Raw genomic sequence first — 15371 nt, forward strand, 5'->3', positions numbered from 1 at the left:
AGTGTACTGTAGCAAAAACGTTTGATGTGTTTAATGAATGGTTTTCAATAATACAAATACACCAGGTTATTTATTAATACAAGTGTTTAATGTGAGGTTTTCAGGGTTCATCCATAAGCCAGTGCGATTGATCGGAGTGATTCTGATTGAGAAACATGATTCAGTCAGCGTGGCACCGTGTGGCGCGGTGCTCTAAGCAGGCAGGAAGCTGGAACGGGACTGCAGCAGGTCACTGATGGCCCTCATGCGCTGCGGCAGGGCAGCGTTGGTGTCTCGGTGCCAGCGTGGACAGTCGCCCTGGGCGGAAGGTGTTAACACGAACTGGGCTACGTTAGGCAGCTTGAGAAGGTTGATAAGCTCGTGGGCTCGTGTGATGATCTCCTCACTGTCCTCCTCACTGAAGCACGATGCCACGTGTCCGCTGTGCGCAAATGAGCGCATCTTGGACAGAAAAAGTGACGCCCTAGACAGACACACAGCGTCGTATACTTTTTAAAAAGTCTTCCCGCTTGTATACTTTCCTAATTGTAGTATTACAATTACAAACCCCCCCCAAAAAAAGTGTCTTCCCTAACCCTAACCTCAGTCTCCCTCCAAAACAAACCTGCCCTGTTTATTTATGCTTACACTAGTATGTGTACATTGGGGGCTTTTTAACCTCATCAGAGAAAGTACCTGGAACTATGCGGTTTTTATTACTACAAAAGGTTCCCGTTGTATGGTTTTTGAACCCGGGTGAAGCTGGAAGAGGCAATATGTAAAATAAAACACCACAGGATGTGCTGTTATGGGAAAACAATCAACAACGGAATGCCGACGTGCGGCCATGAGCTTGTACTGTTACTGAACATCTGCGAAATAAATAGGTTCCTCTTATAGTTCATGTTAGACCAGCTATAAATAAGTGTTCTCGCACATACACCAAGTTAATAAGACAAAACAAACACAGCTTGTTATTGAGAAATGACAAAACGCAACATCCTCCATCTTTACACTTTGCTGGTGGAAAAAGAATAGCTTTACCTCAAAGTGTTACGAAGCGCTGGTACTGGAGACTCCTTCCATGAACGTTAAATAAATGTCTCTTTCACGTGTCAAAAATGATATGTTTATTATTAGTCTTAGATTATGTGGAGGGTCTGCTATACAAAGTACCTGTGAACGAGCTGTTACTATAGAAACGAGAAGGTTACATGCTGTTATAGGAAATGAAATCACCTTCTGGATAATCCGATTGGTGAATTCATCAGCATGAAATATCATTTAAACTGGTTGCCCAAAAAAAGCCAATTAGAATCAAACCACAATGTTAATCCAAGCACTTGTAATATGTCGAACCCAACAACGCCAGTGTCTCATGGGGAAATGAGCTGTTCCCTGTTCCCGAGTTTAGGTTTAATAATCTGTATCTGTAATGTTTAATCTGCAACGTAGAGTTTTTGTACTCACTAGAAACAATACTACTGTTACTATGTGTGAGTGTTGATGAAGAGAGGCGTACCGGGGAATGAGGTCCTGACTGCGGGATGCCAACTTTGCCAGTGCGGTCATGAGCACGGTGAGCAGTCGTGGCGAATAGCGTGGGGGGCTGGCAGACTGGCGTACTTGTGTGATCTCGAACAACACCGCCTCAAGCCCCTCAAAAAAGGACGTTATGAGCTCCACAGTACAGCGAGGGTTATAGGAAAGTGACAAATACTCCCCGATCACCCACACCTACAACATACGCACACTTGTTTGATCTGACAAAGCGATGATGTACATTATATATAATAAACACACACATAACGGTTATTCTTTTCTCCCTCACCACATGTGTGTAGAAGTCCTCTTTAGAGTAGATGTTGGTAGTGGCGCTGGTAAATTCCAGCAGCTCCCTGTACTGCTCAACAATCAGCGGCGGGTGCAGCTTGCACAGTGCCTTCAGGTGTGTGCTGAACACTCTACAGCACATATTCAGCCATCAGGTACAAAGCTTTCATTTTATTTTATCCACATATGTCTACGTAGGTAGGTAAAACAAATGCAGCCATTGGAAGTATTAGGAGTGACTGACCTCTGGACTTCAGTGCTGAAGTTCTTGATATTGTACAACAGGCTGCTTCTTTCCAGCAGGACCAGCAGCAGCTGGTTCATCATCTTCCCATCAGCCATCTACACACGTGGAAGACATGAGCCTGCACATTAACCCTTATATACGCCGATCAGCTATAACATCAAACCCACGGACAGGTGAAGTGAATAACATGGATTATCCCGTTACAATGGCATCTCTCTACTGTATATTAGGCAGCAAGTGAACAGTCAGTTCTCGAAGTTGATGTGTTGGAAGCAGGAAAAATGGGCAAGTGTAAAGATCTGAGTGACTTTGACAAGATCCGAATTGTGATGGCGAGACGACTGGGTCAGAACATCTACAAAACAGCAGGTCTTGTGGGGTGTTCCCGGTAGGCAGTGGTTAATACCCACCAAATGTGGTCCAAGGAAGGACGACCGGTGAACCGGCAACAGGGTCGTGGGTGGCCAGGTCTCAGTGATGTGCGTGGGGAGCGAAGATTGGCCCGCCTGGTCCGATCCCACAGAAGAGCTACTGTAGCACAAATTACTGAAAAAGTTAATACCGGCACCAGGATGCACTATGTGCAGAAGGCAAGCCGGCGGAGGCAGTGTGATGCTCTGGGAAATGTTCTACTGGGAAACCTTGGGTCCTGGCATTCATGTGGATGTTACTTTGACACGTACCATCTACCTAAACATTGTTGCAGACCAGGTACACCCCTTCATGGAAATGGTATTCCCTAACGGCAGTGGGGTTTTTCAGCAGGATAATGCGCCCTGACACACTGCAAAAATTATTCAGGAATGGATTGAGGAATATGGAAAAGGTGTCGACTCGGCCTCAAATCCGATCTCGATCTGATCGAGCGTCTGTGGGACATGCTGGACAAACAAGTCTGATCCATTGGATGCTCCACCTCGCAACTTACAGGACTTAAAGTATCTGCTGCTAACGTCTTGGTGCCAGATACCACAGAACACCTTCAGAGGTCTTGTGGCGTCCATGCCTCGACGGGTCAGAGCCCTTTTGGCGGTACAAGGAGAACCTACACAATATTAGGCAGGTGGTTTTGTTAGGCATGTTTTAACAGTAAAAAACCAACATCCTCAAGTGCTGATGCTGTGAACTGGACTCTGCATTTACACTTTGCTGTTTAGCGGTCCATGCTACGGATACCAACATGCTTCCTACATACATTGTAATATATTTTTTGCATATCACATAATGAAAGCAAAACAAAATCGTATTTAATCGGCCATTGCAGATTTTAAAATCAGTGATGGAGTTATACACTATATGGCCAAAAGTATCTGGACACATGACCATCACACCCATATGTGGATCTTCCCCAAACTGTTGCCACAAAGTTGGAAGCACACAATTGTATAGCACGTCAGAAGATTTCTTTGCATTCTTATTTTCCATGAGCTTTGCATGACTACGTTTATATGAGACAATAAGACAATATTGTGATTAAGGTGTTTACATGAGAGGCTCTTAGAATACTCCTTTCATGTTCCTGTTTTACATGTTATAGAACATAGTTCGATTAACGTCACACGTCATTACGTCACCGGGCCACGCCGTCCGGCGTTCCCTCCAGAATTTCACGTATCGACATACAGTTTGTCTTCGTTATGGGACCGTATACAGTTTTGGGTGTTTCATTTTTAATTTTATGAAAGCTTCAAGTGCAGTTAATAATTTGTCATGCTGTACGTGCAAACAGACGATTGCTTGAAGCCGTGGGCTGCGTCCCAAACCGCATTCTTACCTACATTACCTAAATACGTGTATTTCACCTACTATATAGTAGATAAGTACGCGGTTTGGGACGCAGCCGTGCTCTCTTGTTTGCCGTCAAACGGTCGAGCGCTGCCGTGTGTGTACGTGTCCTATCGCAAAATGCGGTGAAAACTCCCACACGACGTTAATAGTGTGATTAAGGTGTGTACATGTCTGTAACGCGCCTAAAACAGGAATACTCCACACGTCTTAATTCCATTTGTGTTTACTTCGAGTATGACTTTAATCAGATTAAGGCCGTCGATAATCTCTGTTTACATGCTAGTTTCTTAATCAGAGTATCGTCTTAATCGGGTTGATATCGGATTATTGTTGTCCGTGTAAACGTACTGAATGTAATGTTTTCAGAGTCATGATGAGCCTGCTTATATAAAAAAACAAACAAACAAAAACAAAAAAAACAACTACAAACAAAACCCATCAGACAGGGCATAAAGCAGCAGTGTTGAACCAAATTAAATTTTGCCTACTGTCATGTCTGCATACTGGATATTACCTGCGTAATTGTGTTGAAGTAGACATGTAGGAGGACAGGGACAATCTGAGCACAGCACAGCACACGAGGACTCTCGGCCATTCCCTCCAGAGCATTGTGAAGCACACTCAACCTGAAGAGCAGCACAGAGCACTCAGTATATTTCAACAGGTAATAAAACAGTCATTCGTTCCGAAACTGCTGTGTTTGATTCACAATTTAACAATAAATGCCTCCATTGATAATATCACAGGCAATGAGCGTGTATGACCTGTCAATCGTGTCTCCGGTGCCTGCCTCAGGTCTGAGGATGTAGAGGAACAGACCTCTGTACGAAGGCTGACGGAAGGCATCCAGAGACGCTGTGATCTTCGAACCCTGCTGGTCCCATGCAGCACGATCTCCGACCTGATACCATGCCGACCTGCAGCGAGATTCATCACGCTCACATCTTAAAACCACTAAATCCCTTAATACAGTGCTTCCCAATCCTGGTTCTGGATTACCCTTGCACCGTCTCTAAAAAAAACGTCCAGTGGAAAGACTGCTATAATATAATGAGAGAGGTGTGTGTGAAAGTGTCATATCAGAGTAAACACTAAAGTGCATAGCGCCGGAGTAAACAAGCAGTATGCGGGACTACTATTTTGATAATTGATCGATCTATTAATTTTTCTTTTGCTTAAATGATTAGTTGGATTATTCGTAAAATATACTAAATTAAAAAAAAAAACTTTAGGAAATAATTATTTCCAACATTAAAAAAAAAAAATTAATTTACAACTACAGAACTCTATATTAACAGGTCTCTCGGATGCTAAATCCATTTTGCTTGCAGTGCATGTGGAATCCCTATGCCAAAAGTATGTGGACACCTGACCATCACATCCATATGTGGTTCTTCCCCAAACTTTTACTACAAAGTTGGAAGCACACAATTGTGCTGTAGCATTACAATTTCCCTTCACTGGAACTAAGAAGCCCAAACCAGTTCCAGCATGACGATGCTCCTGTACACAAAGCGAGCTCCATGAAGACGTGGTTTGAGAAGGTTGGACTGGAAGAACTCGAGTGTCCTGCACTCGACCTCACCCTGACCTCAACCCCACTGAACACTTTTGGGATGAACTGGAACACCGGCTGCACCCCAGACGTCCTCACCCAATAACCCTCACCTGATCTCACTGATGCTCTAGTAGCTGAATGATCACAAATCCCCACAGACACGCCCCAAAATCTAGCGGAAAGCCTTCCCAGCAGACAGCAAAGGGGGAACAACTCAATATTAATGCCCATGGCTTTGGAATGGAATGTTCGGTGCTCAGGTGTCCACATACTTTTGGCCATATCGTGTAGTTTTTAATGTCTGGAATCTGGAAATCAATGCTTATTGGGATCGACGTCCAGCCCTTTAGAAAGCAGAACAGAGACTTCATGACCTGGCATACAACATAAGTTAACGATATAACTATATTCATTTACATTCAGAAAATTAAACTAATAGTTTAACTGCTCAGTTAAACTGTGTGTCTTATTAACATTATTCCTGGTAATAAAAGTTACACTACACTAATAACACAGATTGTAGGCTAATAACTAATTTGTCATAGGGGTATATATTTATTTTAAAAAAAACCATCTGTGGACCAATCCATGGACTGCAGAAAATGATATACTTTTCATTCAAAACCTTTACACCTCTACTAACTAAACATGGAAATCACAGTGAAATCTGAAAACAGCTGTGACTTCGTATCAAGATTATTATCCTAGAATAATTAGGTATAAGGTGTTTAAGTCCCAAATCTTGCGAACCTGTGCTGAAGATCCAGGGCTGCGGCCAGGCAGGGGAGATCCAGCAGGGTGTGGAGTAACTCGATCGCCGTTTCAGGAGCCAAAAGAGAAGGCAGCAGTTCCATAAACTCGGAGATCAGCCCCGGACTGTTCCATGCCAGAAACTATTGGACAAGACAAAGAATAAAAAGTACATCACATCACTCCGTCTATCCACTGTTAAAGGTGGGAGTCGTTTAAGCTTTGTGGAGAGGAAAGGTCACCTTGAGCAGGTTGGGGAAGCTATGCCTGTAGATGGCCACTTTCTCCTGCAGCACGCTCACATTGTGCAGGCAGAAACGGACAAACTCGTAGGCCAGCATGGGCTCGTTGAAGAGCTCGGCAGGGAAGCGGCTGAAGAGATGGCAGAAGACGGCCTCAGATTCCACAGCGGCGGTTTCGCCTGGATAGACAACACGGACAGACACGCTGCCGTCTACACACAGCACGGCTACTGTAGCAAGACTAAAACTTAAGTCCAGTGATACTTGGAACACAAGATATGCGAGCTAGATCATTTAAAAGAAAAAAATAAATAATAATTTCTGTGTGATCAGTGGATATGTGGAAATGCCACAAGTCTTCGATCCATTCGAGCGTGTAACTCAACAGAAGATGTGCATGTATCCATCGTGTACATTGTGCCATAAAGGAGAGAGAGGTTTCCTTGCAGGCAGCAGGACACTCACTGTGGTTGAGGTAGAACTGAGCGATGGGCAGCAGGACTCGTGCAAATGCCAGCTCTGCGTTCAGCCTGCCGTACAGCGCTTTGATACAGGGAAAGCCACGGTACACGTAGGAAGGATCCTCGCTGCAAATGATGTCCATTATGGACACTGCCTCCACAATGCACTGGACAAGAGAAAACACCATTTGTCTAACCAACACGTCATCTGCTCTAACGTCCTCATCACGGCTGTGTTTTAACAGAATTCTTACACGGTTTACACTTCTGCATCATTTTGGTTTAATAAACTACAGACTCTGGGTCTAATGAAAATAGAAGTGAATACATCAAAATGAGCAACACAAATAAATAAAAAAAATCAGTGTGTTACAAAGATGCAACGGCACCAGTGTCTCCACAGCTTGGATTCGTAGAGTATAGTACCGATCCTTACATTCGATAAGTCCACAATGATTTCATTTTCAGACTTGTTGAGCCGGCAAACGAACTTCTACGTAACATTTCTTAAACCAGTATGATAAGTTTGAACTCCTGCTGCCACAGACATTTCACTCAGCACTACGCCGTCGAGGTTTCTTTAAAAAAATTAAAAATTCTCATTGCATCATTATAAGCAACTTGAAGTCTCTTTAAGCTTGCAGTCCTATAGTTTGTTCACAAATGTGCAGTGTAGAGTGGTGTACAATATGCTTTAATCAAAGACGTCTTCACTTCATCTGTACATGCACTAAACTTGTGTAAAAGCATATTAGCCTGTATATACATCACGCGGTGTTGCCTTTCAATGTCCTCGTCTTCTGTCATCTGCTCAGTAATAAAATGCCCGAGATATTTTACCTTCAGACAAACATTAAGAGTCTTTTCAGACAGTTTAAACATACGAACGTTTAGACATTTTTCCTCTTTAGTTCTGCAAACCATAACAACACTCTTACTAGCATTATATATGATTACAGCTGCAACAACTAATTGAAAAAAATCGATACTAATCGATTATGAAAATCGTTGTTAACGAATCTCATTATCAATTAGTTGGTCTGTGCGCGGTACATTTACTCATTACGTTACTTCTGTTCTGAAAACATGCTTCAGAAAGTAAATGCTAAAATTGTGTCCCAAATGACATCCTATACACTTACACTATGTATTATGTACTCTATGTCTAATGCAGTGTTTCCCAAACGGGGGTCCGCAGACCCCTAGTGGTCAGTGGTGTAATTGCAGGGGGTCTGTAGGAAAGTTTTAAAAATGTTTAAATAATATTATATTTTTTTTGTTGAATGCATCAAAACATTTTCGCGTGTATTCACAAATATCACGATAGCTGAGCTGACGAATTTTAAATGTCCAATGTTAATATTATTAAATAGCTGTGTTTACATGGACAACAATAATCCACTCTTAATCCGATGAAGACCATACTCTAATTAAGAACCTACCATGTAAACAGCAATTTTTACTTACCTTAATCTAATTAAGGTCATAATCGAAGTAAGCAATAATCGAATTAAGACAGGTGGAGTACTCCTGTTTTAGTCGCATTATGGACGTGTATTAGAGACATGTAAACACCTTAATCACATTATGAACGTCGTGTGAGCGGTTTCACCGCATTTTGCGACAGGACACGATCACACACGGCAGTTTTACGTTTTACGGCGAACAAGAGAGTTCGGCTGTGTCCCAAATCGCATACTTTCCTACTATAGGCCTGTAGTGGGGAAAAATACATGTATCTCGGCTACTATATAGACGGTAACTACGCGATTTGGGACACACCCACCGCTTCAAGCAGTTGTCTATTAGCATTTATAGCATGACATAATTAACTGCACTTAAAGCGTTCGTAAAAAAAAATAAATAAATAAACCCAAAACTGTATACGGTACCATAACGAAGACGAACTGTATGTTGATACGTGAAATTCCGGAGGGACGTCGGATGGCGTTGTGCGGTGACGTAATGACGCGGGCTGTTAATCTAATTATGTCCCATAACATGTAAAACGGGAACATGACAGGAGTATTCTAAAAGCGACTCATGTAAACACCTTAATCACATTATTATCTTACTCAGAGTAAGGTCAATAATTAGATTGCTGCTGTCCATGTAAACGTAGTCACTGTTAAATATTAATAAAATAACAACATACATAGAAATGACTGTACATTTTTTGGCTATAATTGTTGTGGAGTGAGGGGGTCCTTGTGGATTGTTCGAGAAATATGCTGGGGTCCAGAGCTCAGAAAAGGTTGAGAACCACTAGTCTAAAGTATGAATTTTAGAAGGGTAGTATTGTCTTAAATGGAACACATTAGTTTTTCACAAACCGGAAATATACGCCACTTCCTAGTCAGTGGCACATGACGTCAGAGTCAGCGAGGATGACTTTCTTCAGTTTACTGTTTGTCAACGTTACCTTTTATTCCCAACCTGACCATACATAGAACATACATTGAGGAGGTGCTGAAGACCAGCACTACTAAGACTATTTAATTAGTGTTTTCCTTTTTTCCTCAACACTAATCAATGGATCAGGTGATGCCTGCATCTGGAGACACTTGCATTTAAACGCCTTTTTCAATCCGTATATTGGGAAGGCATTTCACTACAGATGAAGCTCATAAATGTTTCACAACAATGCTTTCCTTGCCAGTGTGAAACTTGAAACAGGAAGTAACATGAAACTAATTTAAGCAGGTAGCGCAATACCAGGCCCTGGAAGCAGAACGTTCACTTGAAACAAACCCCACACCCCTATCTCAGCGCAACGGTCAGTGCAAACAGTTTAATGAAGCATAAATACAAAAACCCTTAGTGAAAAGGTAATGGATAAAGAAAAGATCTGATTTAGTTCAAAAGACTCTGAGAAAGACTTCTATGCATAGGCTGAAATTAAATAGGTTTACCGCTTTCTGTAGCTCTGCATCTGCTTTCTTCACAGCCTCTGGAATGAAACATAGCATGCTAATGATCGTTCCTCGACAAAACCAGACAGTGAGATGAGCTTGTGGTGGTGAACTCACTGCGGTCACTCTGTTCGATAAGCCGATGGCAATACTCGAATGCTTTCTCCCTCAGACGCTCTTTCGGTGGAAGCATTCGACTGGACCAGGAGGTCGCAGACACCATGGACATCACCGAACTGTCCAACTCAGACCGGTCATCTACACAGCAGAAGAGTAAATAGAAGAGTCAATCTTTGGAAAAGAATCGATAAATTTGAGGTAAAGAGTTAGTGTGAGGTAAAGAATCAATTTGAGGTAAAGAGTCAGCGTGAGGTTAATCAATTTGAGGTAAATAATTAATTTGAGGTGAAGAATCAACTGGAGGTGAAGAGTCAATCTGAGGTAAAGAAACAATTTGAGGTAAAGAAACAACTGGAGGTAAATTTGAGGTAAAGGGTCAGTTTGAGGTGAAGAATCAATCAAATGTCATCATGGGCTTTCTCAGGGTTCTCCAATTTCTTATCACCTCCCAAAAACATGCCCCTAGGTGTTGAACGTGTGTGTGCGTGATACACTGAGCTGGATTGGAGTCCAATCCAGGGTGTATTCCTGCCTCATGACCAGTATTCCCGAGATCTAACACAACCCCGACGAGGATTAAGCACTTATTGAAAGTGAGTGGGTGAGAGTGAGTCAATGGCAACACAATGGGTGGTGGTACCACCTCACAGCTCCAGGTTCGATCCTGAGTTTTGGGTTACTGTCTGTGCAGAGTTCTGCATGTTCTCCCCATGTCCTCATGGGCTTTCTCTGGGTTCATCGGTTTCCTCCCACCTCCCAAAAATCATAGTAGGTGTGAAGTGCCCCTAGCTGTGAATGAGTGTATGAATGTGTGTGTATGCATGGAGTCCTGTGTTGGACTGCTATCCCATCCGGGTATATACCTGCCTCACAACTAATATTCCCGGGGATAGGCTTCTGATCAACTGCAACCCTGACCAGGATAAAGTGATTGCTGAAGATGAATGAATGAAAGAGTCAGTTTAGGAGATGAGGACAAATCCAAGATGGATTAAAAATCTAGGAAGCAGAGCTGCTATTCACTAATCATGGTGCATACTGATTGATTTACAGTTAGCAAAACAATTCAAATCACACAGCACTGACAAGCTCTGATTTGTGAATAGAATGTGGAGGCCCAAACCAGGTCCTGGAAATGTTTACATATGTAGAGGTTATTTGTAGGCATAATACCAGCCTGGATTGAACATTTTCTTCTGATAAGCCAGGATTATAAGTGGACCAGGGTTGGGTGCACCAGGAGAAGACAAAACAAGTTCATTCTGGTTATTGTTTTAAGCGGGGTTTGAGTCGAGCTTGCTACGTGCTGCTTACCTTGGTGTGGAGCTGTATGAACAATCTGCGTTCTTTTTAGCTGAGCTAGCAAAAGTAAAAATCCAACCCTGAGTTATTTCTGCATGTCATAAAGGAAACTGTACACTGCTGTTGCGATGGAATCAAGCACAAATCTACCAAACGCAACCCAGGCTGCACGATGCTCACTGGCCCCATCACACATCAAAACTTTCTTATTTATCTCGTTACCCGATTCTGTATTCGAGCTTCCGTCTGTGTCGTAGGTAAGCAGCCAGCGCTTGATCATGGAAAAAGTGTACATGTTCATCCACTGGTCTTCAGTGTAGCTCTGTCCCACACACAGCACAGTAAAGAAATCTCCTGCCACTGCTCCGTCCAATTCAGTCATTAGCGCTGGCTGGAGAAAGCATCATACAGTGTAGAAAGCAGTCATATTCGTTTTGTATACTTCCTTTAAAATATGATTTATGTTTCTCGACAACTTACAGGCTTGAAGATTTGGCATTTTTAATCTAAATATAGGCTAATTCATTCAGATCGACACTTTAATAGGAACAACTCGAGCCCTGCACATTTCCTGCAATTATCCAAACACCCAATCGTGTAGTGGTAGCACGATGCGCAAAATCCTTTATGCATATTATCCATCCACCCACCCATCTTCTATACCGCTTATCCTTTTCAGGGTCACGGGGAAACCTGGAGTCTATCCCAGGGAGCATCGGGCACAAGGCGGGGTACACCCTGGACAGGGCACAATCACATACACACTCACACACCCATTCATACACTACGGACTCTTTGGACACGCCAATCAGCCTACCATGCATGTCTTTGGACTGGGGGAGGAAACCGGAGTACCCGGAGGAAGCAGCACGGGGAGAACATGCAAACTCTGTACACACAGGGCTACGGCGGGAATCGAACCCCCGACCCTGGAGGTGCGAGGCGAACGTGCTAACCATTAAGCCACCGTGCGCCCGATGCCCGATCCAGACATTATTGAGTGTGAAAATCCCAAGAGATTTCAGAAATACTCAAACCAGACTGCTGGCACCAACAACCATGCCACGGTTAAAGTCACAGAGGTCACTGTGAACAATGTGAACATGAACTGAAGCTCTTGACGTGTATCTGCGGGATTTTATGCAACGCATTGCTGCCACATGATTGGCTGATTAGATAATTGCATGAATGATCACTGCATGTGCATGTCATCACAGGTGTTCCTAATAAAGTGGCCGGTGAATATATATCGAGCATACAGCTGAAGTTTTTAGTTGAAAGACCTGGTTGAGTAAGATGGAAAAATGACCGATGTGGACATTCTCACATTCCACATGACAATCAAAAACAATTTACCAAAAAAATGAAAAACCACACAAAATGAAAGAAGATTTTTTTTTTTAAATGTATAATTAGTAGCTTGTTACTGTGAGAAACAATAACGCTGGTCTGTGTTATACAATATTTATGATACCTTTAATATCCCAAAAGAGTGTAGAGTGCTCAAATTGAGAACAATGTCAATATTACTGTCGTATCACGTATCCTTACAGCTACCAAGTGAGTTTGTGCTTTTACCTGTCGTGATCTGGGACTGATGAAAAATCCACCGGAGGACATGGAGGCTCCCTGGTGAATGCTTGCATATCGGAGCCAGTCAGCCAGCTTCCGACAGACCAGATTCACCTGATCTGTGTTCAAAACGTTCATAATTACATCATCAGGTTTTTTTTCCCCCTTTCCGTATAAAAGCAAGACATTACAAGACATTATAATCACTGTAGAAACGACTGACTTGATCATGTCCACCTGCTGATGAGAAGAGCTCACCTTCATTAAGAATATCTGGAGAGAAGCTGAACATTTTCGAGAGAATAGGAAGCGCGTGTTTGGGGACCTGCAACTCAGGCTGTCTTGACTCCAGAGTCTTCAGTAAATGCTGACAGAGAGGAAGCAGATCTTCCTTGCTTCCAGCCTGAAAGAAAAGGAGGCACTGCTTCAGCAGACTGTGAATTAAAAAACTGAAGAAGTGTTTGTGAAGGGTGAACGGGAATGACCTGCGAGAGCACTACGCTGGCCACATAACCGAGTGCTCTGCCGTCCTGACCGAGCTCTGTGGAGAGGTTGTGCACGCTGAGAGGCAGAGTTTCCCTGAGGATGGCCGAGGACAGAACCTGTAACTGCTCCAGACAGGATGGAGAGCGCAGCAGCATCTGGAGCTTCTTCACGAGGTCTGGAGGAAGCCTGGCAGTGGAGATCGGTCAGGTATTGTGTTTTATTCATTGCAAGTCTGCACACAAAATTCTTATGTATTCCGAGATTAAAATATTGGCACTTATTATTATTATTATTATTATTATTATTTACCATGAAATTTCATAGTGAAAAAGCACCATTAAGTCAAGCTGATCCTCCTCTTATAGCAATCCCCTTCCTTTTCTCTTTGTTTCTGAATGTTATCTCATTATCTGTATGTATTCCTGATCTAAAAATCATAGATGGACTCATGGATGAACTTTTATTGACAGTTTTCCCCAGGTCTCAGACTTTTGTCAATGGAGAGCAGTTTGTCTTTAATGCCATCTCCCAAAACTTTCCCAGATCTACTTCTTGCTAGTCTTCCTGCATCACCGTCATCATTATTATCCATCCATCCATTTTCTGTACCGCTTATCCCACACAGGGTTGCAGGGGAGCCTGAAGCCGATCCCAAGGAACACTAGGCGGGGGACACTCCGGAGCTCAGATGCCAACCCGTTGCACGGCACAATCGCACACACATTCACACACTACAGACTTTCTGGAAATGCTGATCAGCTTACAGCACGTGTCTTTGGACCGTGAGGAGGAAACACTGTGCACGTAGGGCAGAGGTGGGATTCGAACCCCCAACCCTGGAGGTGTGAGGCAAACGTGCTAACCATTAAGCCCCTGTGCCCCCCATTATTATTATCCATCCATCTATCCACTTTCTGTACCGCTTAGAGCCTGAGCCTGGAGCCTATCCCAGGGAGCATCGGGCACAAAGCGGGGTACACCCTGGACAGGCAGCCAATCCATCACAGGACACAATCACATACACACGCAATGGACACTTTGGACATGCCTACCATGCATGTCTTTGGACTGGGGGAGGAAACCCCCGCAGCATGGGGAGAACATGCAAACTCCACACACACAGGGCAGCATCGGGAATCGAACCCCCGACCCTGGAGGTGTGAGGCAAGCGTGCTAATCACTAAGCCACCATGTGCCCTATTATTATTATTATTATTATTATTATTATTATTATGATGATGATGATGTGCATATGCCACCATTTTATAATGTTCTCTTGACAGATCTTCATGGACACTGGATGTCAGAGTTACAAACCAACTTACGTTCTGGCATATTTTGTAGCGGAAACAATCAAGTGGAGCCTCTGAAGGGAATCGACCACCTCTCCTCCAGCTTCTTTACCAGAATGAAGTTGTTTAGATACACGGCCATAAAACTTCTGCAGCTCCTCTTCCTGTATTTCTCTACAATATATGTCACAAACATGTCCATGGTCATAGTTAATTCTCTAAACAACCATTCATTTGGTTTCTCACCATCTCACCACTGGGAGCTGGGTGAGGAGTGATGGAACAGAAGATATTTAGCTAAATCCAGGTACTTTATATCACTTTGACGTTAATTACTTGAAGCTTTACGTTCAAACACACGTTACACGTTATTATTATTATTATCTAGGAACAATATTATATGCATTATGAGTAAGTTAGTGTAAACCACACAGGTATATAACTACATAGGATAACTACACGGTGGCCAAATATAAAACATTCCTTAAAACAAAAATAATAATAATAAAAGTATTTAATACCAAATATGATAGTTAACTAGCCAAATATCATACCTGGCTTGTTTGATCAAACTCTCCGTTCCGGGAGCGTACATACTGAAGCAGCAAACCCAACCACATCAGAGAGCAAAAAGCAAGATCATTTAAATATATCTGGAAAATGATTACAGTCGAAGGTATATTTGTTGTGTCCTACAAACCACATGACAGCTAGTTCCGTGTTCGAGAAGTCACGTGGCGCTGAACACGCCGCTCATTGGTCGCTTCAAATTAGCATGCTAGACTGTCACGTGCTGGGTTTCAGTACCGCGACGTAAAATGGGCGTTTC

At 43.0% G+C, this 15371-nt stretch overlaps 1 protein-coding gene across 2 annotated transcripts; it reads right to left on the reverse strand.

Annotated features, from left to right (window-relative positions):
* Positions 1 to 66: 66 nt before the first annotated feature.
* On the reverse strand, positions 67 to 15263 carry ap5z1 (adaptor related protein complex 5 subunit zeta 1). 2 transcript variants are annotated; one of them, XM_017454255.3, is made up of 18 exons: positions 15097 to 15263; positions 14576 to 14716; positions 13250 to 13436; positions 13023 to 13167; positions 12771 to 12883; positions 11415 to 11583; positions 11205 to 11249; positions 9888 to 10028; positions 9771 to 9808; positions 6863 to 7025; positions 6398 to 6576; positions 6156 to 6298; positions 4612 to 4764; positions 4362 to 4473; positions 2057 to 2154; positions 1811 to 1943; positions 1502 to 1716; positions 67 to 463 (listed from the first exon to the last, which is right to left on the reverse strand). In XM_017454255.3, the coding sequence occupies exons 1-18, from the start codon at positions 15135 to 15137 to the stop codon at positions 193 to 195; spliced, it is 2487 nt and encodes an 828-aa protein (XP_017309744.1). In that variant the 5' UTR covers positions 15138 to 15263; the 3' UTR covers positions 67 to 192. The 2 variants fall into 2 exon arrangements, with proteins under 2 accessions (XP_017309744.1, XP_017309745.1); XM_017454256.3 differs by lacking the exon at positions 11205 to 11249.
* Positions 15264 to 15371: the final 108 nt, after the last annotated feature.

Source organism: Ictalurus punctatus, chromosome 24 (genome assembly GCF_001660625.3).
Source record: "Ictalurus punctatus breed USDA103 chromosome 24, Coco_2.0, whole genome shotgun sequence".
NCBI classification, from domain to species: Eukaryota; Metazoa; Chordata; class Actinopteri; order Siluriformes; family Ictaluridae; genus Ictalurus; species Ictalurus punctatus.